This window comes from Mobula birostris, chromosome 24 (genome assembly GCF_030028105.1).
Source record: "Mobula birostris isolate sMobBir1 chromosome 24, sMobBir1.hap1, whole genome shotgun sequence".
NCBI lineage: Eukaryota > Metazoa > Chordata > Chondrichthyes > Myliobatiformes > Myliobatidae > Mobula > Mobula birostris.
Genome location: NC_092393.1, coordinates 6758989 through 6786780, shown reverse-complemented (window position 1 = coordinate 6786780; position 27792 = coordinate 6758989). Strand labels below are relative to the sequence as shown.

Sequence of the window (27792 nt, the reverse complement as noted above, 5' to 3'; positions counted from 1 at the left end):
TTAAAAATAGTCAGTAGTCTTAATTTCAAGATTTTAGTTTACTTCAGAGTACAAACATACAAATACTAATCAAACTAAATAAAAAGCTGAGAAAAGATGCAAGGAGTGTAAGAGAATTAAAGAAGCCAAGATGGCACTTCTGAAAGATCTATCACTTTTATAGGTAAGATAAAGAAATCCCTTAGATAGGAATGAATAAGTTACTATGCGACATAATTAAAAGAATTACAGTGCCTATAAAAAGTATTCACCCCCTCCCACCACGATGGAAGTTTTCATGTTTTTTGGTTTTATAACATTGAATCACAGTGGATTTAATTTGGCTCTTTTTGACACTGATCAACAGAAAAGACTGTTTGTGTCAATATGAAAGCAAATTTCTACACATTGGTCTAAATTTATTTCAATTATTGAACACAAAATAATTGATTGCATAATTACTCATCCCCTTAAAGTTAATATTTAGTAGATGCACCTTTGGCAGCAATTGCAGCCTTGAGTCTGTGTGGATGGACACTGCAATTTTTCCCCATTCTACTTTACAAAACTGCTCAAGCTCTGTCAGATTGCATGGGGATCATGAGTGAACAGCCCTTTTCAAGTCCAGACGCAAATTCTCATTTGGATTGAGGTCTGGACTCTGGACTCTGACTTGGCCACTCCAGGACATTAACTTTGTTGTTTTTAAGCCATTCCTTTGTAGCTTTGGTTTTATGCTTGTGGTCATTGCCTTGCTGGAAAACAGATCTTCTCCCAAGTCGCCGTTCTCTTGCAGACTACATCAGGTTTTCCTCCAGGATTTCCCTGTATTCTTTTGCATTCGTTTTACTCTCTACCTTCACAAGCCTTCCAGGACTTCCTGCAGTGAAACATCCTCACAGCATGATGCAGCCACCCCCATGCTTCATAGTAGGGATGGTGTGTTCTTGACGATGGGCAGTGTTTGGCTTACACCAAACATAGTGTTTAGTCTGACGGCCAAGATGCTCAACTTTGGTTTCATCAGACAATAGAACCTTCCTCCAGCTGACTTCAGATTCTCTCACATGCCTTCTGGCAAACTCTAGCTGAGAATTCATGTGAGTTTTTTTTTCAACAGTGACTTTCTCTTTGCCACTCTCCTATAAAGCTGCAACTGGTGAAGCACCCAGGCAACAAAGCTCCCATCTCAGCCACTGAAGCTCCAGAGTTGTCATAGGTCTCTTGGTGGCCTCCCTCACTACTCCCCTTCTTGCATGGTCACTTAGTTTTCGAGGACGGCCTGCTCTAGGCAGATTTACAGCTGCGCCAAATTCTTTCCATTTCTTGATGATTGAATTAACTGTACTCCAAGGATATTCAGTGACTTGGAAATTTTCTTGTATCCATCTCCTGACTTGTGCTTTTCAATAACCTTTCCGTGGAATTGCTTGGAGTGGTCTTTTGTCTTCATGGAGTAGTTTTTGCCAGGATACTGATTCACCAGCAGTTGGACCCTCCAGATACAGGTGTATTTCTACTGCAATCAATTGAAACACCTTGACTGCACATAAGTAATCTCCATTTAACTACAGTTTGTAATTATGTGACTTCTAAAACCAAATGACTGCACCAGTGATGATCTGGCATGTCTTATTGAAGGGGGTGAATACTTATGCAATCAATTACTTTGTGTTTTATATTTGTAATTAATTTAGATCGCCTTGTAGAGATCTGTTTTCAGTTTGACATGAAAGAGCCTTTTTCTGTTGATAAGTGTCAAAAAAGCCAAATTAAATCCACTGTGATTCAGTGTTGTAAAACAAAACATGAAAACTTCGGGGGGGGGGGGTGAATACTTTTTATAGGCGATGCACGTCAGTTGGATAATGTGCTAATACTTAGCCAATGAAAAATGAGAAAGGTGATAAACCGTTAGTTTAGCTGCTAGTGATTGCCAGTGAGTGCAAAAAATACACGAGTTTGTTAAGAAGTACAAATCTTACAAGAGATATTGTTTTAAAAAAAGCTCGTGGTTTCCAATAGTGTTGTAGGTCAGGACACTGCATTAGACAGAGGGGGCTTTTTTTTCAGGAAACATGCCATCTCCACTGCTATAGCTGACAAAACTCACTTACATTTCCCTGATGCCTGCTCTCACCCTCCCTCCTCTCCAACAGAACAGAATGCTCTATCCTTACCCTCCACCCTCCACCCTCCTCCAACACACCCTCCACCCAGCACCCTCCAACACACCCTCCACCCAGAACCCTCCAACACACCCTCCACCCTCCTCCAACTCAGCCTCCACCCTCCTCCAACACACCCTCCACCCTCCTGCAAAACACCCTCCACCCTGCACCCTCCTCCAACACACTCTCCACCCAGAACCCTCCTCCAACACAGTCTCCACCCAGAACCCTCCAACACACCCTCCACCCAGAACCCTCCAACACACCCTCCACCCTCCTCCAACATACCCTCCACCCTCCTCCAACTCACCCTCCACCCTCCTCCAACATACCCTCCACCCTCCTCGAACACACCCTCTACCCTCCTCCAACATACCCTCCACCCTCCTCGAACACACCCTCCACCCTCCTCCAACATACCCCCCACCCTCCTCCAACTCACCCTCCACCCTCCTCCAACACACCCTCCACCCAGAACCCTCCAACACACCCTCCACCCTCCTCAAACACACCCTCCACCCTGCACCCTCCTGAAACACACCCTCCACCCAGCACCCTCCAACACACCCTCCACCCTCCTCCAACATACCCTCCACCCTCCTCCAAAACACCCTCCACCCTGCACCCTCCTCCAACACACCCTCCACCCAGAACCCTCCAACACACCCTCCACCCTCCTCAACTCACCCTCCACCCAGAACCCTCCAACACACCCTCCACCCAGCACCCTGCTCCAACACACCCTCCAACACCACCCTGTCAGCAACAACAAGATCCCACCACTTGTCACATCTCCCCCTTTCTTCTCTCCCTTCTTACTTTCTGCAGGGTTCACTCACTCTGTGCCTCTGGGATCCACTCATCCATCCCCACCCACTTCCTGCCCCCCAGTTCCTGGTACCTTCCCCTGCAACTGTAGGGAGTGTAACACCTGTCTCCACACCGTCCTCACCCCCACCCAGAGACTCAATCAGACCGTACAGGCAAAGAACACCTGTCTCCACACCTGTTCCAACCTCACCTGTTGCACTTAGTGCTTGCAATATGACCTCCTCTGCATCGGCAAGACCAAGCGTGGCCATCGTGTGGAGCTGCTGTGCTCAGTCCACAACGACCAGCTTGAGTTTACGTCATTTAATCAACCTTTTGCCTTCCCTCACAACCTGTCTGCCCTCAGCCTTGTCAGCTGCCACACAGAGGGCAGGTAGAAACCAGAGGGACAGCACCTTGTATTCCATTCGTGTAGCCATTGGATTATTCAATTTCAGGTAAAATCTATCCACCCCTGCCTTTCTTTCCCATTCCCACCAGTCCACACAGGTTTCCTCTCCCTTTGTTCACCTTTTCTATCACCCCCACCCACCTCTCCTATTTCAGATTCATTACCACCCACCATCCCTGTCCATCACCCACCTGGGTTTCTTCCTCTTCAGCCTACGTATCCGATCCGGTCCACTCCCCTCCCTCATCTCCCCATCAGTCCCACCTTATACCTGGAAACACGCCACCTTCCAGCCTCCGTCTCTACAATTCCCCACCTCCTCCCCCCAGTCCGCCTGATTAGCCACTCTGTCGTGCAGGAGAGTGGTAGAACCTGGAGTGGGAGTTGGTGGCAGGGTGGGGAGAAGAAATGGGGGTGATCTGTGTGAAAATAGGTGCCTAGTCGGCATGGGTTTAGTGAGCAGAACTCCCCGTTTCCTGGCTGCAGCTCCTTGTTTGAATTAGTGGGCAAGAAGAAGCACAAATCTTTCCAGCTTTCCTTCTTCAATCTGAAGGTCACTGATGCAACGTTGATATAATTGTTGAATAAAAGTGGAACAAACCCAAATTATATTGAAAATCTTAGGTCCTACTCATACTTCTGTTGTCTCTTCCAAACCTTCTGAACCTATCACATCCAATATTATGTGTCTCAAAATAGCTGAATGAAGGAGATCAGGGTATTTTTTCTTTTGTTGTTGCTTTCAGACAAGGTGTTTCATGTGTATGGGATGTTGTTTGTTGATCTTTTCCACTCTGCTCTTCCGCAGGGCAGAAGGAAAGTGTGAAGTTGAAACGTCGGTCTAAAATACTGCTTCCCAAACCAGAGAAACCAGAAAAGAAGCAGGAAGCTGAAGAATCTGAGAGCCCCAAAGAGGAGAAGCAGAAAGGTATTCAAGTGAGGAGAAGCTCGGTGATCCTCCATGACCGACTGGCTGTTATCCAGACTTCAGATCAAGTCTAGCATAGAATTCAGGGACCACTTTGTCAGGATGGGGGAGGAGAAAGGTGGTCGGCATGGGATCTCCCTCTGTCAGGATAATTCCACATCAAGCTGTGTTACACTCTGCTGTACTATCAACAAATGGTCAGCCATTCTTTGAAATCAAATTGGAATAAAGTTCAGATACTGTGAACTGTTTAGTGGCCTTTGGCTACCCCTGGACTATAATCAGCCATTCTCTCTCACCTACTTTCAGCTTCCCAATCTCCGATCAAGCTAACCAACGGCTGTCCAATCTGTGATCACCCATTCACCTTCACCTCCCCGCACCCTGGACTGAGCTTCACATCCCCCTGGTGGCCTGTCCAGCTCACTCTGTTCACTCATTCATTGTCCCACTTTGACCTGCTCCACCTCCCTTCAAAACATCTTGAACAGAAGATAGTCAATTATTTAAGGTTGATATAATGATCTTTAGATAATCTTCAACTCAAGCACTGTTTTCTTTTTATTCCTTTAGAAACCGCTACAGCTCCCCCTCCTCCTCCTCCTCCTCCTCCCCCTCCTCCAGTCACCCCAGCCGAAGACTCGCACGATGAAAAGAAGACGGAGGAGACTGATGAAGAAGAGACAGTGACGACTGTCAATATCAGAAAGAGACCAGAACCCAGTCACAACATTCGAGAAATAATAAAGAAGTACCAGTCCCGACCATTATCGCCCCCTCCTGTTCCCAAGCCAAACAGGTTAGCAAGATGAGCATGTCAGCTCTATGGAGCACCAGACCCATCCCAATATTTGTTTTTTAAGGCCATTGGCCATTGAGGATGACTTTGCACTACATCTCATTGTCTCAGCTGCATTGGAATCTTCTGCTAATGTGGTAGGCTGGTTAGATCACTGGGAAACACTGGCTGCTGATGTGGTGGGTTGGTTAGATCACTGGGAAACACTGGCTGCTGACGTGGTTGGCTGGTTAGATCACTGGAAAACACTGGCTGCTGACGTGGTGGGCTGGTTAGATCACTGGGAAACACTGGCTGATGACGTGGTGGGTTGGTTAGATCACTGGGAAACACTGGCTGCTGACGTGGTGGGCTGGTTAGACCACTGGGAAACACTGGCTGCTGACGTGGTGGGCTGGTTAGATCACTGGGAAACTGGCTGCTGACGTGGTAGGCTGGTTAGATCACTGGGAACACTGGCTGCTGACGTGGTGGGCTGGTTAGATCATTGGGGCACACTGGCTGCTGACGTGGTAGGCTGGTTAGATCACTGGGGCACACTGGCTGCTGACGTGGTACGCTGGTTAGATCACTGGGGCACACGGGCTGCTGACATGGTAGGCTGGTTAGATCACTGGGGCACACTGGCTGCTGACGTGGTAGGCTGGTTAGATCACTGGGACACACTGGCTGCTGACGTAGTAGGCTGGTTAGATCACTGGGGCACACTGGCTGCTGACGTGGTAGGCTGGTTAGATCACTGGGAAACACTGGCTGCTGACGTAGTAGGCTGGTTAGATCACTGGGGCACACTGGCTGCTGACGTGGTAGGCTGGTTAGATCACTGGGGCACACTGGCAGCTGACGTGGTGGGTTGGTTAGATCACTGGGGCACACTGGCTGCTGACATGGTGGGCTGGTTAGATCACTGGGGCACACTGGCTGCTGACGTGGTAGGCTGGTTAGATCACTGGGGCACACTGGCTGCTGACGTGGTAGGCTGGTTAGATCACTGGGGCACACTGGCTGCTGATGTGGTCGGCTAGTTAGATCACTGGGACACACTGGCAGCTGACGTGGTGGGTTGGTTAGATCACTGGGAAACACTGGCTGCTGATGTGGTGGGCTGGTTAGATTACTGGGAAACACTGGCTGCTGACGTGGTAGGCTGGTTAGATCACTGGGAAACACTGGCTGCTGATGTGGTAGGCGGGTTAGATCACTGGGAAACACTGGCTGCTGACGTGGTAGGCTGGTTAGATCACTGGGAAACACTGGCTGCTGATGTGGTAGGCTAGTTAGATCACTGGGACACACTGGCAGCTGACGTGGTGGGTTGGTTAGATCACTGGGAAACACTGGCTGCTGATGTGGTGGGCTGGTTAGATCACTGGGAAACACTGACTGCTGATGTGGTAGACTGGTTAGATTACTGGGGCACACTGACTAGTGATGTGATAGGCTGGTTAGGTCACTGGGGAACACTGGCTGGTGACTGTGAGGAGTTTGTATTTTCTCCCTGTGACTCAGATTTGTTCTGAGTGCTCTGGTTCCCTCCTACATCCCAATGGCGTGCAGCCTGGTCAATTAAATGCTCCATTGTGTTGAATGAACATTTGGAGAGGAGAGGGGCTGGTAAGAATGTGGGGGGAAATAAAATGGAATTAGTGCAAGGAGGTGCTTAATAGGTCAGCATGGTCTCAGTGGTCATTTTGTGATGTATATGACTTTAATTTACTCTGTTACACATAGGACTAAGAAGACATGGTGTCCAGCTGGCATGCCTTCCCTTCTGTACTCTACACTTCCTTCATCATTTCTCCCAGGAATTGTCTAGATTTGGTGTGTAACCAAGCGACAAGTCCTTAACTGGGGGAGGGCTAATTACAAAGGTATCAGGCAGGAGCTGGGGAGAATAGACCAAGAGCAGGTATCATTGGGTAAATCCACATCTGACATGTGGGAGTGTTTTAAAAGCCAGCATTCGTGATTCAGGACCAACGTGTTCCTGCGAGGAAGAAAGGTGAGGAGAGCTGTTGCAAATTTTGTCAAAGCCAGGAAGTATATGTAGGGGTTAGACGGCTGAAACCAGACATAGTCCTTGAGGAATATAAAAGAACCAAGATAGAACTTAACAGGGATTCAGGAGGGCTAAAAGGGGCCGTGAAGTGTCCTTGGTGAGTCGAATTAGGGAAAATCCCAAGGCATTCATTAAAAACAGGAGGGTAGCCAGGGAGAGGTTAGGACCACTGTAGAAAAAGGCAGGAATTTATGCCTGGAGCGAGAGGAAGTGGGCGAGGTGCTGAAGAAGTAGTTTTCATCAATATTCACCAAAGACATGAAGGATAGAGGGAAGAGGGAAGGGTATGCACCAATCCTAGGGCATATTACTATCAAGGAGGATTTGGTGCTGGATCGCTTGAGGATTATTTATGTGGATAAGTTCCTAGTTTGTTGATGGAGTCAATAGAGGAGATTATAGGGACCTTTACAGAGACTTCTGTATACTCTCTAGCCAGAGGGAATGTTCCAGAGGACTGGAAAGTAGCCTGTCGTTCCTCTGTTTAAGAAGGGGAAAGGGGTAATCCACCATTTTACAGGTTAGCAAGCTGACCTCGGAGGCACCAGAGCTGGTGTGAAGGTGGCACACAGTGAAACTGAGTGACTGTCTTCGACATTTCTTCTGTGATTGCTAGACCCTGTTGGACATTGATTGCCACAAGACTGCTACCCTTGTCTGGTGGTGAGACAGGCGGCAAGGCAGTAGTGTTCCCTCCGGTTGTAGCTAGGACTAGGCCTCAGTCCTTGAGCCGTCCAGGCTCGGTTGGAGGTGCAAACAACAGGAATTCTGCAGATGCTGGAAATTCAAGCAACACACATCAAAGTTGCTGGTGAACGCAGCAGGCCAGGCAGCATCTGTAGGAAGAGGTGCAGTCGACGTTTCGGGCCGAGACCCATCGTCAGGACTAACTGAAGGAAGAGTGAGTAAGGGATTTGAAAGTTGGAGGGGGAGGGGGAGATCCAAAATGATAGGAGAAGACAGGAGGGGGAGGGATGGAGCCAAGAGCTGGACAGGTGATAGGCAAAAGGGGATACGAGAGGTGGCCTCTCCTGTCAGTGCTGCCCTCCAGTGGTGGATCGATGGAATTACCGGCTGGACTGAGAGGAACCATCAATTTGAGAGACTTGTCGCTTAGGAACTTGGTCTAAAAACTTGTTTTCTTACGTGCCTATGTTCTTTTTTTCCTTTCTCATTATTTTGAATGCACGTGTATGTTTTTGCACCTTGGTCCCAGAGTAACCCTGTCTCGTACGGTTGTATCCATGTATGGTTTGAATGACAATTAAACTTGATTTGATTTACATCGGCAAGATTATTTCTAGAAGATCCTTAGAGACAAGAATTACTCATGTTTGGAAAAGCATGGACTTGGTAGCCAGCATGACATTTGGCAGGGAAGGTCATGTCTTTTTAACTTGATCACATCTTCTTCAGGATATAATGCAGGTGATTGATGAATGTGGGAATGTAGTCTATTGTGGACTTCAGTAAGCATTTGGGAAGGTACCTCGAAGTAGGCTGGTCCAGGAGATAAAATGCACACACAATCCATGCTCTCTTGACAGACTGGATTCAAAACTGGCATGACCATAGCTGACAGAATATAGTGGCGGGCGGTGGGGGGGGGCCTTATTCTGTCTGGAGGTCTGTGAACAGCAGTGTTCCACAGCGATCAGTGCTGGAACTGCCATTGTTTGTGATATATATAAATGATTTCTATGAAAGTATAGATGAGCTGATAATAAATTTGATGGCAACACAAAAATTTGTAGAACTGTGGATAGAAAGAAAGGTTGTCATACAATTCAGCAGGATATAGACTACTCAAAAATATTGGCAGAGAAATGCAGGTGGAGCTTAATCTAGAATCAATTTAAGAGAAGTTCGGATAGGTACCTGGATAGCTGGGATGTGGAGCGCTGTGGTCCGGGTGCAGGTTCGTGGGAGTGGTCAGTACATGCTGGATGGGCTGAAGGGCCTGTTTCTGTGCTGTGACTCTAGACAAGTGTGAGATAGTGAAGAAAATGTGCAGTTAATGGCAGGATCCTGAGGAGCACTAATGTACAAAGGATCTTGGGAACAGGGCCATAGCACCCTGAAAGTGGGTGGTAGAAAAGGCCACTTGCATGTCACACATTTGCCTTCGTTGGTTGAGGTGTTGAGTGTCATAGTTGGAAAGTTGTGTTGCAGCTGTATAAAACTTCGATTAGGCCGTTTCTGGAGTACTGTGTACAGTTCTGGTTGCCCCACGACAGAAAGGCTGCAGAGGCTTTGGAGCAGAAAAGGTTTATCAAGGATGTTGTCTGGATTAAAGAGTAATAGATTTAAGGAGTTTGGACAAACTTGGATAATTTCTTGAGTTTGTAAACTGAAGGTTGACCCTGATAGAGGCATGTGAAATTATTAGAGGCATAGATAGGGTAGATAGTCCTTTTGCCAGGGTGGAAGTGACAAATTCTATGGGGCATAGATTTAAGGTGAGAGAGGGGAAAGATTATGGAGATCTATGAGTCAAGTTATTTTTTACACGGAGAGTGATTAGTACCTGGAATGTGCTGAGGAGGTGTAGAAGCAGGTACGATAGCAAGGCACATGAACAGGCAGGGAATAGAAGATTACTCACCATGTGCAGGTGGACGAGATTAGTTTGAATTGGAATCATGTTCAGAACAGACATCCTGGGCCAAAGGATCTACTCCTGTGCTGTACTGGTGTATGGAACTACAAAATGGGCCAGAGATCTGGACTGCTCGTTATATGGCCAAAGGCAGCTTCTCGCCAGAGGCAGCTTCTCGCCAAGGGCAGCTTCTCGCCAGAGACAGCTTCTCGCCAGGGGCAGCTTCTCGCCAGAGACAGCTTCTCGCCAGGGGCAGCTTCTCGCCAAGGGCAGCTTCTCACCAGAGGCAGCTTCTCGCCAGAGACAGCTTCTCACCAGAGGCAGCTTCTCGCCAGGGGCAGTTTCTCGCCAAGGGCAGCTTCTCGCCAGAGACAGCTTCTTGCCAAGGGCAGCTTCTCGCCAGAGGCAGCTTCTCGCCAGAGGCAGCTTCTCGCCAGAGGCAGCTTCTCGCCAGAGACAGCTTCTTGCCAGGGGCAGCTTCTCGCCAGAGGCAGCTTCTCGCCAGAGGCACCTTCTCACCAAGGGCAGCTTCTCACCAGAGGCAGCTTCTCGCCAGAGGCAGCTTCTCGCCAAGGGCAGCTTCTCACCAAGGGCAGCTTCTCACCTGAGGCAGCTTCTCACCAAGGGCAGCTTCTCGCCAGAGGCAGCTTCTCGCCAAGGGCAGCTTCTCACCAGAGACAGCTTCTCGCCAGGGGCAGCTTCTCGCCAGGGGCAGCTTCTCGCCAGAGACAGCTTCTCGCCAGAGGCACCTTCTCACCAAGGGCAGCTTCTCACCAGAGGCAGCTTCTCACCAAGGGCAGCTTCTCACCAAGGGCAGCTTCTCACCAAGGGCAGCTTCTCGCCAGAGGCAGCTTCTCGCCAAGGGCAGCTTCTCACCAAGGGCAGCTTCTCACCTGAGGCAGCTTCTCACCAAGGGCAGCTTCTCGCCAGAGGCAGCTTCTCGCCAGAGGCAGCTTCTCGCCAAGGGCAACTTCTCACCAGAGGCAGCTTCTCGCCAGAGACAGCTTCTCGCCAGAGGCAGCTTCTCGCCAGGGGCAGCTTCTCGCGAGAGGCAGCTTCTCGCCAAGGGCAGCTTCTCGCCAGAGACAGCTTCTCGCCAAGGGCAGCTTCTCGCCAGAGGCAGCTTCTCGCCAGAGGCAGCTTCTCGCCAGAGACAGCTTCTCGCCAGAGGCAGCTTCTCGCCAAGGGCAGCTTCTCACCAAGGGCAGCTTCTCACCAAGGGCAGCTTCTCACCTGAGGCAGCTTCTCACCAAGGGCAGCTTCTCGCCAGAGGCAGCTTCTCGCCAAGGGCAGCTTCTCACCAGAGACAGCTTCTCGCCAGAAGCAGCTTCTCGCCAGAGGCAGCTTCTCGCCAGGGGCAGCTTCTCGCCAGAGACAGCTTCTCGCCAGAGGCACCTTCTCACCAAGGGCAGCTTCTCACCAGAGGCAGCTTCTCGCCAGAGGCAGCTTCTCACCAAGGGCAGCTTCTCACCAAGGGCAGCTTCTCACCAGAGGCAGCTTCTCGCCAGAGGCAGCTTCTCGCCATGGGCAGCTTCTCACCAAGGGCAGCTTCTCACCTGAGGCAGCTTCTCACCAAGGGCAGCTTCTCGCCAGAGGCAGCTTCTCGCCAAGGGCAGCTTCTCACCAGAGACAGCTTCTCGCCAGAAGCAGCTTCTCGCCAGGGGCAGCTTCTCGCCAGGGGCAGCTTCTCGCCAGAGACAGCTTCTCGCCAGAGGCACCTTCTCACCAAGGGCAGCTTCTCACCAGAGGCAGCTTCTCGCCAGAGGCAGCTTCTCGCCAGAGGCAGCTTCTCACCAAGGGCAGCTTCTCACCAAGGGCAGCTTCTCACCAGAGGCAGCTTCTCGCCAGAGGCAGCTTCTCGCCAAGGGCAGCTTCTCACCTGAGGCAGCTTCTCGCCAAGGGCAGCTTCTCACCAGAGGCAACTTCACGCCAGAGGCAGCTTCTCACCAGAGGCTGTCTGCATTGACAGCCACCGCGCTGCTAGCATTGAGACTGAAGGTTTTGAGCAGAGAAGTCATGGGATGAGTAAAAGGAACAGGAGTGACATGGGCAAGAAGAGGTGAGGGCGGAGAGACAATCAGCAAGGACAGTGACTGGGAAGGGTGGCACACTGGGAGGGAGACACGTAATAGAGAAAGGAGGAACCTTGAAAAAGAGGAGAGAGGACTCGGTTTGAAATTATGGGGCTGTTGGAAGACAAGTAGTTGGGAAGATGAGAATGGCACTACAAGATGAGGTGACTGAGTTACTGGAACAAGCTGAAGAGAAGGGACCCAGTGTCAGAGGGAAGTTAATATGAACGCTGGAGGGTTGTGAATGAGAGATGAGTGAGCAATTGGGCCAATCTACGGGCAGGTAGGAGATCAGCAGATGAGGAGTGGGTAAGTGAGGTAGGGGAGCTTGGAGATGAGAAGACAAGGAGAGGGAGAGGTCATGGGGTATGCGGGTCTTTAATAACTGTTTGATAATTTCAGTGCCGACCTGCTTTCTGATCTCCTATGTCAATTGTGTTCAGGACAAAAAGGCTTAACATGGAAAGCTTTAAAACTGGTGCATCTAAAAGCCATCAGAGCTGTTTTAAGTGCTGCTTTTGATGTCTCTATCCAGATGGCCGAAAGAACACTTCTGGTTCATATCCGTGCACATCTGTTGCGTACAAATTTTTATCTCAAGCCTGGTGTCGCTGAATTTCAAAGTCAACCTGCCCAACTTTAAAATACATATTTGGCTTTTGGCATCACATAACCAAATGAGACAGAAGTGATTTATTTTAACTGATTGAAGTCCTTTTGAAATGCTTGTCCTTGAGTGGTTGTGTATTGTGTTTGGTGAATACAGGGTTGTTTGAGTGGTTGTGTATTGTGTTTGGTGAATACTGTACAGGGCTGTTTGAGTGTTGTGTATTGTGTTTGGTGAATACTGTACAGGGTTGTTTGAGTGGTTGTGTATTGTGTTTGGTGAATACTGTACAGGGTTGTTTGAGTGGTTGTGTGTTGTGTTTGGTGAATACTGTACAGGGCTGTTTGAGTGGTTGTGTATTGTGTTTGGTGAATACTGTACAGGGCTGTTTGAGTGGTTGTGTATTGTGTTTGGTGAATACTGTACAGGGCTGTTTGAGTGGTTGTGTATTGTGTTTGGTGAATACTGTACAGGGCTGTTTGAGTGGTTGTGTATTGTGTTTGGTGAATACTGTACAGGGCTGTTTGAGTGTTGTGTATTGTGTTTGGTGAATACTGTACAGGGCTGTTTGAGTGGTTGTGTATTGTGTTTGGTGAATACTGTACAGGGTTGTTTGAGTGGTTGTGTATTGTGTTTGGTGAATACTGTACAGGGCTGTTTGAGTGTTGTGTATTGTGTTTGGTGAATACTGTACAGGGTTGTTTGAGTGGTTGTGTATTGTGTTTGGTGAATACTGTACAGGGCTGTTTGAGTGGTTGTGTATTGTGTTTGGTGAATACTGTACAGGGTTGTTTGAGTGGTTGTGTATTGTATTTGGTGAATACTGTACAGGGTTGTTTGAGTGGTTGTGTATTGTGTTTGGTGAATACTGTACAGGGCTGTTTGAGTGGTTGTGTATTGTGTTTGGTGAATACTGTACAGGGTTGTTTGAGTGGTTGTGTATTGTGTTTGGTGAATACTGTACAGGGCTGTTTGAGTGGTTGTGTATTGTGTTTGGTGAATACTGTACAGGGCTGTTTGAGTGGTTGTGTATTGTGTTTGGTGAATACTGTACAGGGCTGTTTGAGTGGTTGTGTATTGTGTTTGGTGAATACTGTACAGGGTTGTTTGAGTGGTTGTGTATTGTGTTTGGTGAATACTGTACAGGGCTGTTTGAGTGGTTGTGTATTGTGTTTGGTGAATACTGTACAGGGTTGTTTGAGTGGTTGTGTATTGTGTTTGGTGAATACTGTACAGGGTTGTTTGAGTGGTTGTGTATTGTGTTTGGTGAATACTGTACAGGGCTGTTTGAGTGGTTGTGTATTGTGTTTGGTGAATACTGTACAGGGCTGTTTGAGTGGTTGTGTATTGTGTTTGGTGAATACTGTACAGGGCTGTTTGAGTGGTTGTGTATTGTGTTTGGTGAATACTGTACAGGGTTGTTTGAGTGGTTGTGTATTGTGTTTGGTGAATACTGTACAGGGCTGTTTGAGTGGTTGTGTATTGTGTTTGGTGAATACTGTACAGGGTTGTTTGAGTGGTTGTGTATTGTGTTTGGTGAATACTGTACAGGGTTGTTTGAGTGGTTGTGTATTGTGTTTGGTGAATACTGTACAGGGCTGTTTGAGTGGTTGTGTATTGTGTTTGGTGAATACTGTACAGGGTTGTTTGAGTGGTTGTGTATTGTGTTTGGTGAATACTGTACAGGGCTGTTTGTTGCAGTGAGGTTTCACCCTGCTGCCTGGCTAGGTCTTAACAAGGTGAATGATGTATTGGCTTTATCCAATTGGCTCCTACAAGTAATATTTCCTGTTCTTTGTCTCCAGAGTACTAGCAAAACCGTTCCTGAAGAAAAATAATCCCAAGGATGAAGCATTATCTCTTTTAAAAAAGACAGGTTCTTCACAGCCTCCAGAGGTAGGGAAACAAGCTCAGCCTGAAACTATTCTTCATATGTCCTCTACCTCTGTTAGCTTAGTAAAGAAACATCTTCCCATCTCCTACATTTTTAACACCAAGGAGCAAAAACATTTTGCAGAAAATAAGTCTTTTGTTTAGATGCCCAGGTTGCTGAGGATTTCAGGACTAATCTTTTGGTCCTGGAGAGCCCAGCAAAAAAAAATTAATGGTCTGGTGGTGTACATTCACCACTGATCCTTGGTGAGACCGGGTTGAGTCACTCAAGTTTGGATGTTCTGCTCCATATGTTAAACCGAAGGCCTGGCTGTCTGACTTGGAGGCTCTTGGCTCCACTCTGGCTGGGATTTCCTTCTCAGATAACAGCACCAAGATAACTTAACTAATTATTACCCTCATCCTGCTAAAGGGACCCTACCATTACCATGTCAAAATCTACAAGTGTCTCCCCTCAACAGCCTCAGTATATCTCTGGGGCATCAGGATGTGATGGAATACGAAGTATTTTGCCAAACACTCATATTGCTTGGTGCTGTCAGTAAACCAAGTGCTAACATAAACACCCAGTGCTGATGTCCCGTGGTTACAGTGTACACAAGATGAAGTGCAGAAAATTACCAAGATTTCTCTGTCAGTATCTCTGCAGTCCACACCTCACAATCAGAATCAGGCTTAATATCACTGGCATATGTCACGAAATATGTTATTTTGCGGCAGCAGTACACGCAGATGGTTGATTGCCTGCTGTAAGTCACCCCTCGGTATAGGTTAAATGCTAAAAGATTCAAATGATCTACAATGGACATTTGTGAGAAAGGTGAGTTATATTCGGACATAGGGAGAAGAGAATAGGAAACACAAAATTCATACCCTGAGAGCCAGATGGTCAGGTGACTTCCTTCTGTGTTGTTAGAAGACAAGGGAGGCTGGCACGTGGGAACACTATTCCTCCTTGATGACTAAACACCCACCTACATATGTTGGGCAAATCTGCAGAACCTTCCCACAGCCTGAGTATTTTCACCAGACACGTCAGTATTTTCACTGTATATGTCAGTAATTTCATTGTATATGTTAGTACAGCGGTCCCCAACCAGCGGGCCGCGGACCGGTACCGGGCCGCAAAGCATGCGCTACCGGGCCGCGAGGGAATGATATGATTTGGCGATATGAGTCAGCTGCACCTTTCCTCATTCCCTGTCACGCCCACCGTTGAACTTGAACGCACGCGAGATCATTACCCTCGCGTCATCCATGTCAGTGCAGGAAGGAAATCAACTCCTCGAGCTTGCAAATGATGGCAGGCTGAAAAGTATGTTTGACATAACATCTCTGCCGGCATTCTGGATCAAAGTCAGGGCTGAATATCCTGAGACAGCCACGAAAGCACTGAAAACGTTGCTTTCGTTTCCAATATTTTTCTGCGAAGCAGAGTTTTCGGCAAAGAATGCAACAAAAATGAAATTGCGGAATAGACTGGAAATAAGGAATCTCCTTCAGTATCGCTGTCTCCCATCAGCCCTCAATAGGACCATCTTGTTGCAGGAAAACAAGCCCAGGGCTCCCACTAATTCAGTGATATTGGTGTGTTGCAATGATTTTATATGTTCATATGGGGAAAATATGTGCTGTGTTTAATAACCTAATGTTACTTAAAATGTTATGATGCTATTGACTTGCTTATATAACAATCACAACACGGAAACAGGCGATCTCTAGCCTTCTAGTTCGTGCCAAATGCTTACTCCCACCTAGTCCCACCTGCACTCAGCCCATAACCCTCCATTCCTTTCCTGTCCATATACCTATCCAATTTTTATTTAAATGATAATATCGAACCTGCCTCTACCACTTCTACTGGAAGTTCGTTCAACACCTACTTCAGGCTCCCCTGTCCTCCCCTGATAATTGACTTATCACTATATTCATGCAAGGAAAATACGCGATGTGTGTTTAATATTAAAGTCATTAGATAACCCCTTTTAGAAATGAAATTGAGTGTATTAGCCACTTATCACCTATATTCCGGTTGTGATTAACGCGCCCCCCCCCTCCCTGAACAGAATCACCAAAAACGATTTGCAGAAAGAAATTGGCAGGTACATGCATGCGCACTGGTGCCCACGCAAGGCTTCATGGTCATTGTAGTCTTGGGGGTAAGCTCAATGTATTTGACTGCTACTCTTGTCCGTTGTCAACCCTACCCCCCCCACCCCGCCCCGGGTCGGCCGGTCCGCAGTGCAAAAACGGTTGGGGACCCCTGCGTTAGTATTTTCACTGTATACGTCAGAATTTTCACCAGACACATCAGTATTTTCACTATATACGTCAGTAATTTCACCGCAAATGTCAGTACTTTCACCGTATATCTCAGTATTTTCACCAGACACGTCAGTATTTTCACCATATATGTCAGAATTTTCACCGTATATGTCAGTATCTTCACCAGAATGTCAGTAATTTCACCATACAGTTCAGTATTTTCACCGTATACGTTGGTATTTTAGAAACATAGAAAATAGTGCAGGAGTAGGCCATTCAGCCCTTCGAGCCTGCACTGCCATTCAGTATGATCATGGCTGATCATCCAACTCAGAACCCTGTACCAGCCTTCCCTCCATACCCCCTGACCCCTTTAGCCACAAGGGCCTTATCTAACTCCCTCTTAAATATAGCCAATGAACTGGCCTCAACTGTTTTCTGTGGCAGAGAATTCCACAGATTCACCACTCTCTGTGTGAAGAAGTTTTTCCTCATCTCGGTCCTAAAAAGCTTCCCCTTTATCCTCAAACTGTGACCCCTCGTTCTGGACTTCCCAAACATCGGGAACAATCTTCCTGCATCTAGCCTGTCCAATCCCTTTAGAATTTTATGCCTTTCAATAAAATCACCCCTCAATCTTCTAAATTCCAGAGAGAATAAGCCTAGTCGATCCAGTCTTTCATCATATGAAAGTCCTGCCATCCCAGGAATCAATCTGGTGAACCTTCTTTGTACTCCCTCTATGGCAAGAATGTCTTTCCTCAGATTTTCACCTTATACATCTGTATTTTCACTGTATATGTGAGTATTTTCACCAGACACATCAGTATTTTCACTGTACACATCAGTAATTTCACCATATATGTAAGTATTTTCACCATATGGTCAGTATTTTCACTATATATGTCAGTATTTTCACTGTACACATCAGTAATTTCACCATATATGTCAGTATTTTCACCAGATACATCAGTATTTTCACCAGACACTTCACCATACATGAAAGAATTTTCACCATTTACGTCAGTATTTTCACCATACATCATCATCATCAGGTGCCGTGCCCAGTTTGAGCTTTGACTGCCATGGCCCACACACTCCTGTTTCGGGTCAAGTGGATCAATTCATTGGTATTCATTTCCAGTTCTCTGGCTGCTGTCTCCATCATCATTTTCATCTTCCTCTTGCTTTCTTCCCTTCAATCCTTCCCATAATTTCGGTGCATTCTAACTCCTCTTTCCTAATCACATGCCCAATGAAGTTACGTTGCCTTTTCATGATCTCATACATTATTTCTCTTTTTGTGTTTGCTCTGTTCGTGACATCCTCGTTAGATATTCATTTCATCCATGATATGCTTTTCATCCTCCTCAAAAACCACATCTCTGCTGCTGCAATTCGTTTCCTCATGTTACTAGATATTGTCCAACATTCTGAGCCATATAACATAACTGGATAAACATAACATTTCAGTATTCTGAGGTGGGTTGTCATGTATGGGTCAGTATATTCTTCATTCTTGTAAAGGTGTCTTTTGCCATCCCTATTCTTCTTTTGATGTCCAAGTCGCACCTGCCATCTGATGTCACCCAGCTTCCTAAGTAGCAAAAGTTCTGTACTTGTTTTATGTCTTCCCCGTTTATTCTCAGCCTGCAGATAGGATTCTCCTTCTTTTTGGATATCACCATACATTGTCTTTTTGCAATTGATAAATAGACCCATTTTTGCACTTTCTTCAACAATTATATCAATTAAGTTTTGTAGTTCTTCCTCTGTACTTGCAATTAACACAGTGTCATCTGCATATCTGAAATTATTGATATTTTCACTGCCAACTTTGATTCCCAAGATGTCTCTTATTTTTTTTAGTGTTGTTTCACTGTACACATTAAATAAATCAGAGGACAAAACACACCCCTGTCTAACGCCTCTCTTGATTTTCATAAACTGACTCAATTCTCCATCTATTCTTACAGCGGCAGTTTGTTCCCAGTACAGATTTCTGATTAGGCAGAGGTCTTTCAAATCTAGATCTAGAGTTTTCTGTAATATTTCAAATAACTTATTGTGCTTCACTTTATCAAATGCTTTTGTGTAGTCGATAAAACAAACAAATCTTTTTGCATTTGAATAGCTCGTTCTGATAGTATCCTTAACATCAATATTGCATTTCTTGTACCTTTGTCTTTCACAAAACTACATTGTTCTTTGCCTATTTCAGCTTGTATCTTACTTTTAGCTCTTGTCATCAAAATTCTTAGAAGTATCTTGGTGATATACTCACTGTACATGTCAGTATTTTCACCGTACATGTTTGTGTTTTCACTGTATACATCAGTATTTTCACTGTGCATGTCAGTATTTTCACTGTATTCATCAGTATTTTCACCGTATATGGCAGTATTGTTACTGTATATGTCAGTATTTTCACCATATATGTGAGTATTTTCACTGTACATGTCAGTATCAGTATTTTCACCATATACATCAGTATTTTCACTGTATCTGGCAATATTTTCACTATATTCACCAGTATTTTCACCATATACAGCAGCCTTGTTACTGTATTTGTCAGTATTTTCACTGTTCATGTCAGTATTTTCACCATATACGTCAGTATTTTCACCTGACAAATCTCAGTATTTTCACTGTTTATGTCAGTAGTTTCATCGTATACATCATATTTTCACCTGACACATCAGTATTTTCATTGTACACGTCAATAATTTCACTGTATACATCAATATTTTCACCGTATATCTCAGTATTTTCATCATACACGTCAGTATTTTCACCATATACGGCGGTATTGTTACTGTATACGTCAGTATTTTCACTGTATATCTCAGTATTTTCATCATACATGTCAGTATTTTCACCGTATATGTGAGTATTTTCACTGTATACGTCAGTATTTTCATTGTATATGCAGTATTTTCACCTGACATATCAATATTTTCACCATATATGTCAGTATTTTCACTGTATATGTCAGTATTTTCATCGTACACATCAGTTTTTTCACCGTGTACATCAGTATTTTCACTGTATACATCAGTATTTTCACCATACACATTAGTACTTTCACCATATATGTCAATATTTTCACCAGACCCTTCAGTATTTTCACTATATATATAGGCACCCGTTAGTCTCATGAGACCATGGATTTGCGCCTTGGAATGTTTCCAGGGCGCAGGCCTGGGCACGGTTGTATGGAAGACTGGCAGTTGCCCATGCTGCAAGTCTCCACTCTCCACACCACTGATGTTGTCCAAGGGAAGGGCTCTAGGGCCAATACAGCTTGGCACCAGTGTCATCGCAGAGCAATGTGTGGTTAAGTGCCTTGGACACAACAAGGACACAACACGCTGCCTCAGCTGAGGCTCGAACTAGCGACCTTCAGATCACTAGACCAACGCCTTAACCACCTGGCCACACGCCAACACACTTTTCAGTAGAAACGTCAGTATTTTCACTGCATACATCAGTATTTTTTCTGTATATGTCAGTATTTTCACCAGACATGTCAGTGCATTGACTGGATAGTTACAGTGTGATGTTTCACCTGGCTGTGGTATCTGGAACCAGGGGCCACGTCTGATAATAAGGTGTTCATAAGAGAGTGCAGATGCAGGAACTTAGAGCAACAAACAATCTGCTGGAGGCACTCAGTGGATTGAACAGCATCTGTAGGGGAAAAGGAGTCATTACTTCAGAGCCTGACGATGGGTCTGACCCTGAATATCAACAATTCTTCAATCCCTCCCCCACACTCACACCCGCTGAGTCCATCTATCAGATTGTCACTCAGATAGGGTGCAGCCCATTCAGGAACAACATTCACGAATAGATCAATTGAGCTTTCAAATTCTCAATTCAAGAGGGCTGCAGATCCTCAGGTACTGAGTATACTCAAGGTTGATGCTGGTTCTATTCTTAGACATGAAAATAATCAAAGGAATGGTGGAAAATATCACTGAGATGAGACAGCAGCAAAGATGTTGTTGATTGGTTGGGTGGTCACAAGGTGCTGAGTGACTTCCACCTGTTTTTGTTTATAATATCCTTGTGTTCAGTGATGGATCATCAGGGCCAAGCTTATGGGGCAGCCAGGTGAGTCTCACTATATCTCTTCAGGAAGTGGAGATAAAGAATGGACCCACTAGTCAAAGATCTAGTAGTTAATCTGCCCGCAGATTAGGTGGAGTGCAGGGGCCGAAGTTTGTAGAGCTTTCCCTAAAGCCTCTCCCGTTTCTATTGCAGGATGAAAATGGAACCTCAGCTGCAAAAGTCCCACCCAAAGTAGCACCAAAACCGCTGCACCGTCCTCTGTCCTCTCAGTCCTCGATACATGAGCAACTCAACCTTCTACTGTCGCCCAAAGGTGCTCCGCCCCCACCTCCTCCTCCTGTAGCTGGCCTATCTCCGACTTCAACCGAGAGTGCATTTCAACCCTACGCGCCTTCACCAAGGGGAGAGACAGGTAGGTTCAAGCAAGGGATCATCCAGGCAACCCACAGTACTACATAGGGTTAAATATCCCAGCCTTTACGCAGCAGGACTGCAAATGGAAACAGTGGCTGAAGATTCTTGCCCATTAAATCCACTGCCCAACTTTATGAAGTTCTAGTGCACATTACAGACAAAATAAACTCTAATCGTATGGTGTGATATTCATCAGAGTTTCAGGGCGTCTCCGCGTGTGTTTCTGTGGTTATCCTCCGCAGCTGCTCTGTACAACAAGCCCCCTGAGGCTTGGATGTGGTACTCTTGCCTCCTGAGACTGAGGTTCTGAGTTCAAGTCTCACAGTTTTGGAGAAGAGCAGGCAAGTTATCCCTAATCCCTTCTTCAATGTTTAGATCTCAGACAGTGTTTGAAAAACATAACTCAGTCATGATCATGTTGCTGTCAGTGGAAGCTTGCTGAGCCCTAATTAGCAGCCACATTTTCTACATTACAGCAGAGGCTCTAAAAGGGTGAAATGAATATGTTTTTTTTTATCAGATGTGCCCATCACTTGCTCCACACTTATCCCTGCCAGCCATGGCAGGGGCTGGCACTTCAGTGGGTGCTCTGTCTCAGAAGTGCAGGAGATGTTGTCCAAGGTGCCAGCCCCTCAGCTGGCACCCCTCTGAACCAAGAATGGTGGAATCCACATGCTGTCTTGATCACTTGCTGCAGTATCTATCTATCTATCTATTTATTTAGAGGTGCAGTGAGGACAGGCTCTTCCGGCCCATCAAGCTGTACCACCCAGCAACCCTCCACTTAGCACTAGCCTAATTCACAATGCCCAATGACCTATTAACCTGCATGTCTTTGGACTGTGGGAAGCACCCGCAGGAAATCCATATGCTCACAGGAAGGACATTAAAACTTTTTTTTACAGAGGACGCTGGAATTCAACTCTAAACTTCAACAGCCTGGTCTGAAGTAGCATCACACTAACCGTACACTACCGTAATTAACCGATGGGCCTTGTAGTGCTCAGTTTGGCTGTGGCATTTTCTTACATCGTGATCACTTTTCCATAGTTACGTTAATGGTCCCGTAGCTCTGTGGGGTTTTCTAAAGGTTCCACAAAATGAAAATACTTTCCCCTCTTTCTTTTAGCAATATCATTACAAGATGAGAATATAAAAACGCAACTCTACAGGCGGACAGCCAGTGTATATTTCTCCTACGTCAATGTTCCTTGGAAGCTCTATCTGCGCAAGGAGGTACGGTACATACTATCACATACTTCTAACAAGAATGTAGAGCACAGTGACTACCGGGAATGTGTAATACAGCTGTACACCAGTGATTACTACTCCACGATAGAATAAGTAGAAGCCGCAAAATCTAAGGACTCTTTAATGATGCTGCTTGTATAAGCAAACAGTAGAGGCAGCACTAACACAGAACACTTCATTGAAGGCATGAGCTTTCAACTAACAGCAGTGTCTGATAAAACAACGTATCAGTCATACAATGTGGTACATTCAATTCTTTAAGGTGCAGATATACTTTTGTATAGTACTCTGCTTCCACTGTGGGAAAGAGAACCCATACACAATTGGCTATGTTTTTACCAGTACACTGGTATAAAATGAATCATTGATAAATCCATTTAATCTGCTGGTCTTTAATTCACTGAACTCTTCACTTTGCCTCTCTGATTTATGCCTCATAGGCTTCACAGACAGTTGTCTCGCAACCATTTTTACCACTGTAGCTTCACCATCATAGTCTCAGATGTGTGAAGTTATTGCTTTACTGACCAGTTACCCATGGATCCCTGTTGCTTAGCGTTGGATATGGTGAGCCAAAGGGCCTGTTTCTGTGCCATATGAGCCCTTCCTCAAGAGTACGGTAATCTGCTGGGGTTGTCTACGACGTCCAGTGCTCCCGATGCAACCTCCTCTACGTCAGTGAGACCTGTCGTAAATTGGGGGACTACTTCGTAGAACTTCTACTCCATCCGCCATACTGGGTGGTATGTTGTCTCCCAGGTGCCAGGGTCAGGGCCGTCTCAGATCGCGTCCACAGCATTTTAAAGGTGGAGGGGGAGCTGCCTGATGTCTTGGTACATATTGGTACCGATGAGAAAGGAAGGAAAACCAAAGAGGTCCTGAAGAGAGAATGTAGAAAGCTAGGTAAAGCTGAGAAGCAGGACCTCCCGGGTAGTAATTTCTGGATTGCTGCCTGTGCCACACGCCAGTGAGGGTAGAAACAGGATGATCTGGCAGATAAATGTGTGCCTGGGAAGCTGGTGCACAGGGCAGGGCTTCAGGTTCATGGATCATTGGGATCTCTTCTGGGTGAGGTATGACCTGTAGAAAAAGGACTGATTGCACCTAAACTGGGGGGACCAATACTCTCGCAGGCAGGTTCGTTAAAGCTATTGGGGAGGGTTTAAACCAATTTAGCAAGGGGATGGGAACCAGAACGAAAGGACTCAGGATAGGACGGATGGTAAAAAAGCAAAGATAGCGTGCAGTCAGACTGTTAGGAAGGGCAGGTGGATGATAGGACATAATTGCAGCCAACAGGGTGAGCATCAGTGCATTAGGGATGTAGAATCAAAAAGGATAGCAAATATATCACTCAAAGTGTTACATAGTGCACGGAGTATCAGGAATAAGGTGGATTATCTTGTTGCACAATTACTGACTGCCAGGTATGATATTGTGGCCATCAATGAATCGTGGCTGAAGGATGGTTGTAGTTGGGAGCTGAATGTCCAGGGTTACACATTATATCAGATGGATAGGAAGGTAGGCAGAGGAGGTGGTGTGGCTCTACTGGTAAAGAATGGCATCAAATCAGTGGAAAGATGTGATGTTGGATCAGAAGATGTTGAATCCTTGTGGGTTGAGTTAAGAAACTGCAAGAGTAAAAGGACCCTAATGGCAGTTATATATAGGCTTCCCAACAGTAGCTGGGATGTGAACCACAGATTATAACAGGAAATAGAAAAGGCGTGTCAAAAGGGTAATGTTATGATAGTCCTGGGAGATTTTAACATGCAGGTCAATGGGAAAATCAGGTTAGTAATGGATCTCAAGAGAGTGAGTTTGTCAAATGCCTACGAGTAGCTTTTTAGAGCAGTTTGTCATTGATCCTACTAGGGGATCAGCTATACTGGACTGGTGTTATGTAATGAACTGGAGGTGATTAGGGAGCTTAAGGTAAAGGAGCTCTTAGGTGCAGTGATCATAATATGATTGAGTACAAATTGAAATTTGATAGAGAGAAACTGAAGTCTGATGTAGCACCATTTCAGTGGAGTAAGGGAAATGACAGTGGTATGAGAGAGGAGTTGGCCAAAGTAAATTGGAAGGAGCTGCTGGCAGGGATGTCAGCAGAGCAGCAATGGTGTGAGTTTCTGGGAAAAATAAGGAAGATGCAGGACAGATGTATTCCAAAAATGAAGAAATACTCAAATGGCAAAATAGTACAACTGTGGCTGACGAGGGAAGTCAAAGCCAATGTAAAAACAAAAGAGAGGGTATACAACAAAGCAAAAATTAGTGGGAAGATAAAGGATTGGGAAGTTTTAAAAAACTTACAGAAACCGACTTAAAAACCATTAGAAGGGAAAAGATGAAATATGTAAGGAAGCTAGTAAACAATATTAAAATGGATAGCAAAAGCTTTTTACCAGTATGTAAAAAAATAAAAGAGAGATGAAAGTGGATAAAGGACTGATAGAAAATGACATCGGAAAGGTAATAACAGAGGCCAAGGAGATGGTAGATGAACTAAATGAGTATTTCACTGTGGAAGACACCACCAGTGTGCCAAATATTGTCGTGTGTGAAGGAGGAGAAGTGAGTGCAGTTACTATTCCAAGGGAGAAGATGCTCAGAAAGCTGGAAGACCTAGGGGTATTTAAATCACCCAGACCAGATGAACTGCACCCTAGGGTTCTGAAAGATGTAGTGGTAGAGATTGTGGAGGCATTAGTAATGACTTTTCAAAAATCATTGGACTCTGGCATGGTGCCAGAGGACTAGAAATTTGCAAATGTCACACCACTCTTTAAGAAAGGAGGAAGGCAGCAGAAAGGAAATTATAGACCAGCTAGCCTGACCTCGGTGGTTGAGGAGATGTTGGAGTCAATTGTTAAGGATGAGGTGATGGAGTACTTGGTGACACAGGACAAGACAGGACAAAGTCAACATGCTTTCCTTAAGGGAAAATCTTGCCTGACGAATCCATTGGAATTCTTTGAGGAGATTACAAGTAGGATAGATAAAAGGGATGCTGTGGATGTTGTATATTTGAACTTTCAGAAGACCTTTGCCAAGGTGCCACATGAGGCTGCTTACCAAGTTAAGAGCCCGTGGTATTACAGGAAAGTTACTAGAGTGGTTAGAACATTGGCTGATTGGGAGAAGGCAGTGAGTGGGAATAAAAGGATCTTTGTCTGGTTGGCTGCCAAAGACTAGTGGTGTTCTGCAGGGGTCAGATGATTTAGATGATGGAATTGATAACTTTGTTGCCAAATTTTCAGATGATACAAAAATTGGTGGAGGGGCAGGTAGTGTTGAGGAAACAGGTAGGCTGCAAAAAGACTTTTAGGATTAGGGGAAAGGGCAAAAAAGTGGAAAATGAAATACAATTTAGAAATGCATGGTCATGCACTTTGGTAGTAGAAATAAATGTGTAGTCAACTTTCTAAATGGGGAGAAAATCCAAAAATCTCAGATGTAAAGGGTTTTGGGAGTCCTTGTGCAGAACACCCTAAAGGTTAACTTGCAGGTTGATTCAGTCATGAGGAAGGTAAATGCAATGTTGGCATTCATTTCAAGAGGTCTTGAAAACAAGAGCAGGGATGCGATGCTGAGGTTTTATAAGACACTGGTGGAGGCTTCACCTTAAATATTGTGAACAGTTTTGGGCTCCACATCTAAGAAAAGATGTGCTGGCATTGGAGAGGGTCCAGAGGCAGTTCACGATTCAATGAATGAAGCAGTTATCATACGAGGAACGTTTGATGGCTCTGGGTCGGTACTCACTGGAATTTAGAAGTACATGGGGGGGGGGATCTCATTGAAACCTTTCAAATATTGAAAGACCTAGACAGAGTAGCTGTGGAAAGGTTGTTTCCCATGGTGGGGGAGTCTAGGACAAGAGGGCACAGGCTCAGGATAGAAAGACATCCATTTAGGACAGACATGCGGAAAAATTTCTTTAGCCAGTGGGTTGTGAATTTGTGGAATTTGTTACCACAGGCAGCTGTGGAGGCCAGGTAATTGGGTGTATTTAAGGCAGAGATTGATAGGTTCTTGATTGGACACGGCATCAAAGGTTATGGGGAGAAGGCCAGGGAACGGGGTTGTGGAAGGGAAAAAAAGATCAGCCATGATTGAATGGCGGAACAGACCCAATGGGCCAAATGGCCTAATTCTGCTCCTATGTCTTATGGTCTTATGATCTTAAAAGCAGAACTTCCTGGTGGCCAAACATCTTAATTTGATTCCTATTCATGTTCTGACATGTCCGTCCGTGGCCTCCTCTTATACCACCGTCAGGGGGGAGCAGCAACACCTTACACTGAGTAGTCTTCAACCTGCTGGCATGAGTACCAATTTCTCCTTCCAGTAAATAAATTCTCCTCCCCCACCTGCCCGATTCCACACCCTGACCTTTTACCTCTTCTCACCTGCCTATGACTTCCCCCTGGGTCCCCTCCTCCTTCCCTTTCTCCTGTGGTCCTATCAGCTTCTTTCTTCTCCAGCCCTTGACTTCTCCCACCCACCTGGCTTCACCTATCACTTTCCAGGGAGCCTCTTTCCTTCCCCCCAACTTTTTATTCAGACATCTTCCCCCTTCCTTCTCAGTCCTGAAGAAGGGTCTCGGCCTGAAACATTGTTTGTTTCTCTCCATAGATGCTGCCTGACAGGCTGACGTTCTCTGGTGTTTTTTGTATGTGCCTGGGGTATGGTACTACAACGGTTAGCTTATGGTATTTGATTGTGACGACACAAACTGAATGTCTGTTCAGCGCTAAGTGCCGCTGATTTTTGTCAGTAGGGTTGTAGAGATCTTTCTCTTCTCTGAAGCTCTAATCCTTGACTATTCTCCCACAGCTCTTTTACCCACGGGAGAAGTTTAATTCGGAATATATTCTCAACCTGCTGTGTGAACAGGTAAGAGCGCTCCAGTGCCGGAACTACTCACTATGCTTGCATGTCTGATCAGTGAACTGGGCTAGTCGGCTCCAGGAAAAGCCCTGTGTGGAGTAGACTGGGAACAGGTTCATGTGGGATGGTGCTGGCTGGGGGGCGCGGGTGTGGGGGTGTCCAGGGGATCACGGGGAGCAGTTCCATGTGGAGGGATGAGAGTCATTGTGATCGTGTTCCAGTACTGTCAGACTCAGATACGGGCTGGGGTTATGTTAGGAATGTGACTGATTATATCATAAATGTGTGGCTCTGTTCATATTCTGATCTCCTACCAATTCCGTTTCACTCTGTGCAGCTGACCTGTTCCATCCCACGGCCGGCAGGCTGGTTTTATGTAACAGTATTGAGAGCCATGTGCTCCTAACAAGTACCAGTGACACTATACCTTTATAAATTGCTGCCCTGAGATTAACTATAGTTATGACAGAAGCACAGCCTACAACGTAAGCTTTACCAATAATAATCAGAGTTGCAAATTACAAATAGTAATCCACCTTCATCCTAAGCATTGACTCAGG

At 45.8% G+C, this 27792-nt stretch overlaps 1 protein-coding gene across 2 annotated transcripts in view; it reads left to right on the top strand.

The window, feature by feature from the left end:
* Positions 1–27792, top strand: part of myo15b (myosin XVB) — a 210376-nt gene that overhangs the window by 93628 nt on the left and 88956 nt on the right. For both annotated transcript variants that reach the window (XM_072242387.1, XM_072242388.1), the window contains 6 exons: positions 4181–4300; positions 4874–5099; positions 14242–14332; positions 20861–21080; positions 22212–22318; positions 27179–27238. In XM_072242387.1, coding sequence (XP_072098488.1) covers positions 4181–4300; positions 4874–5099; positions 14242–14332; positions 20861–21080; positions 22212–22318; positions 27179–27238 — 824 coding nt within the window. The remainder of the gene's footprint in view (positions 1–4180; positions 4301–4873; positions 5100–14241; positions 14333–20860; positions 21081–22211; positions 22319–27178; positions 27239–27792) is intronic.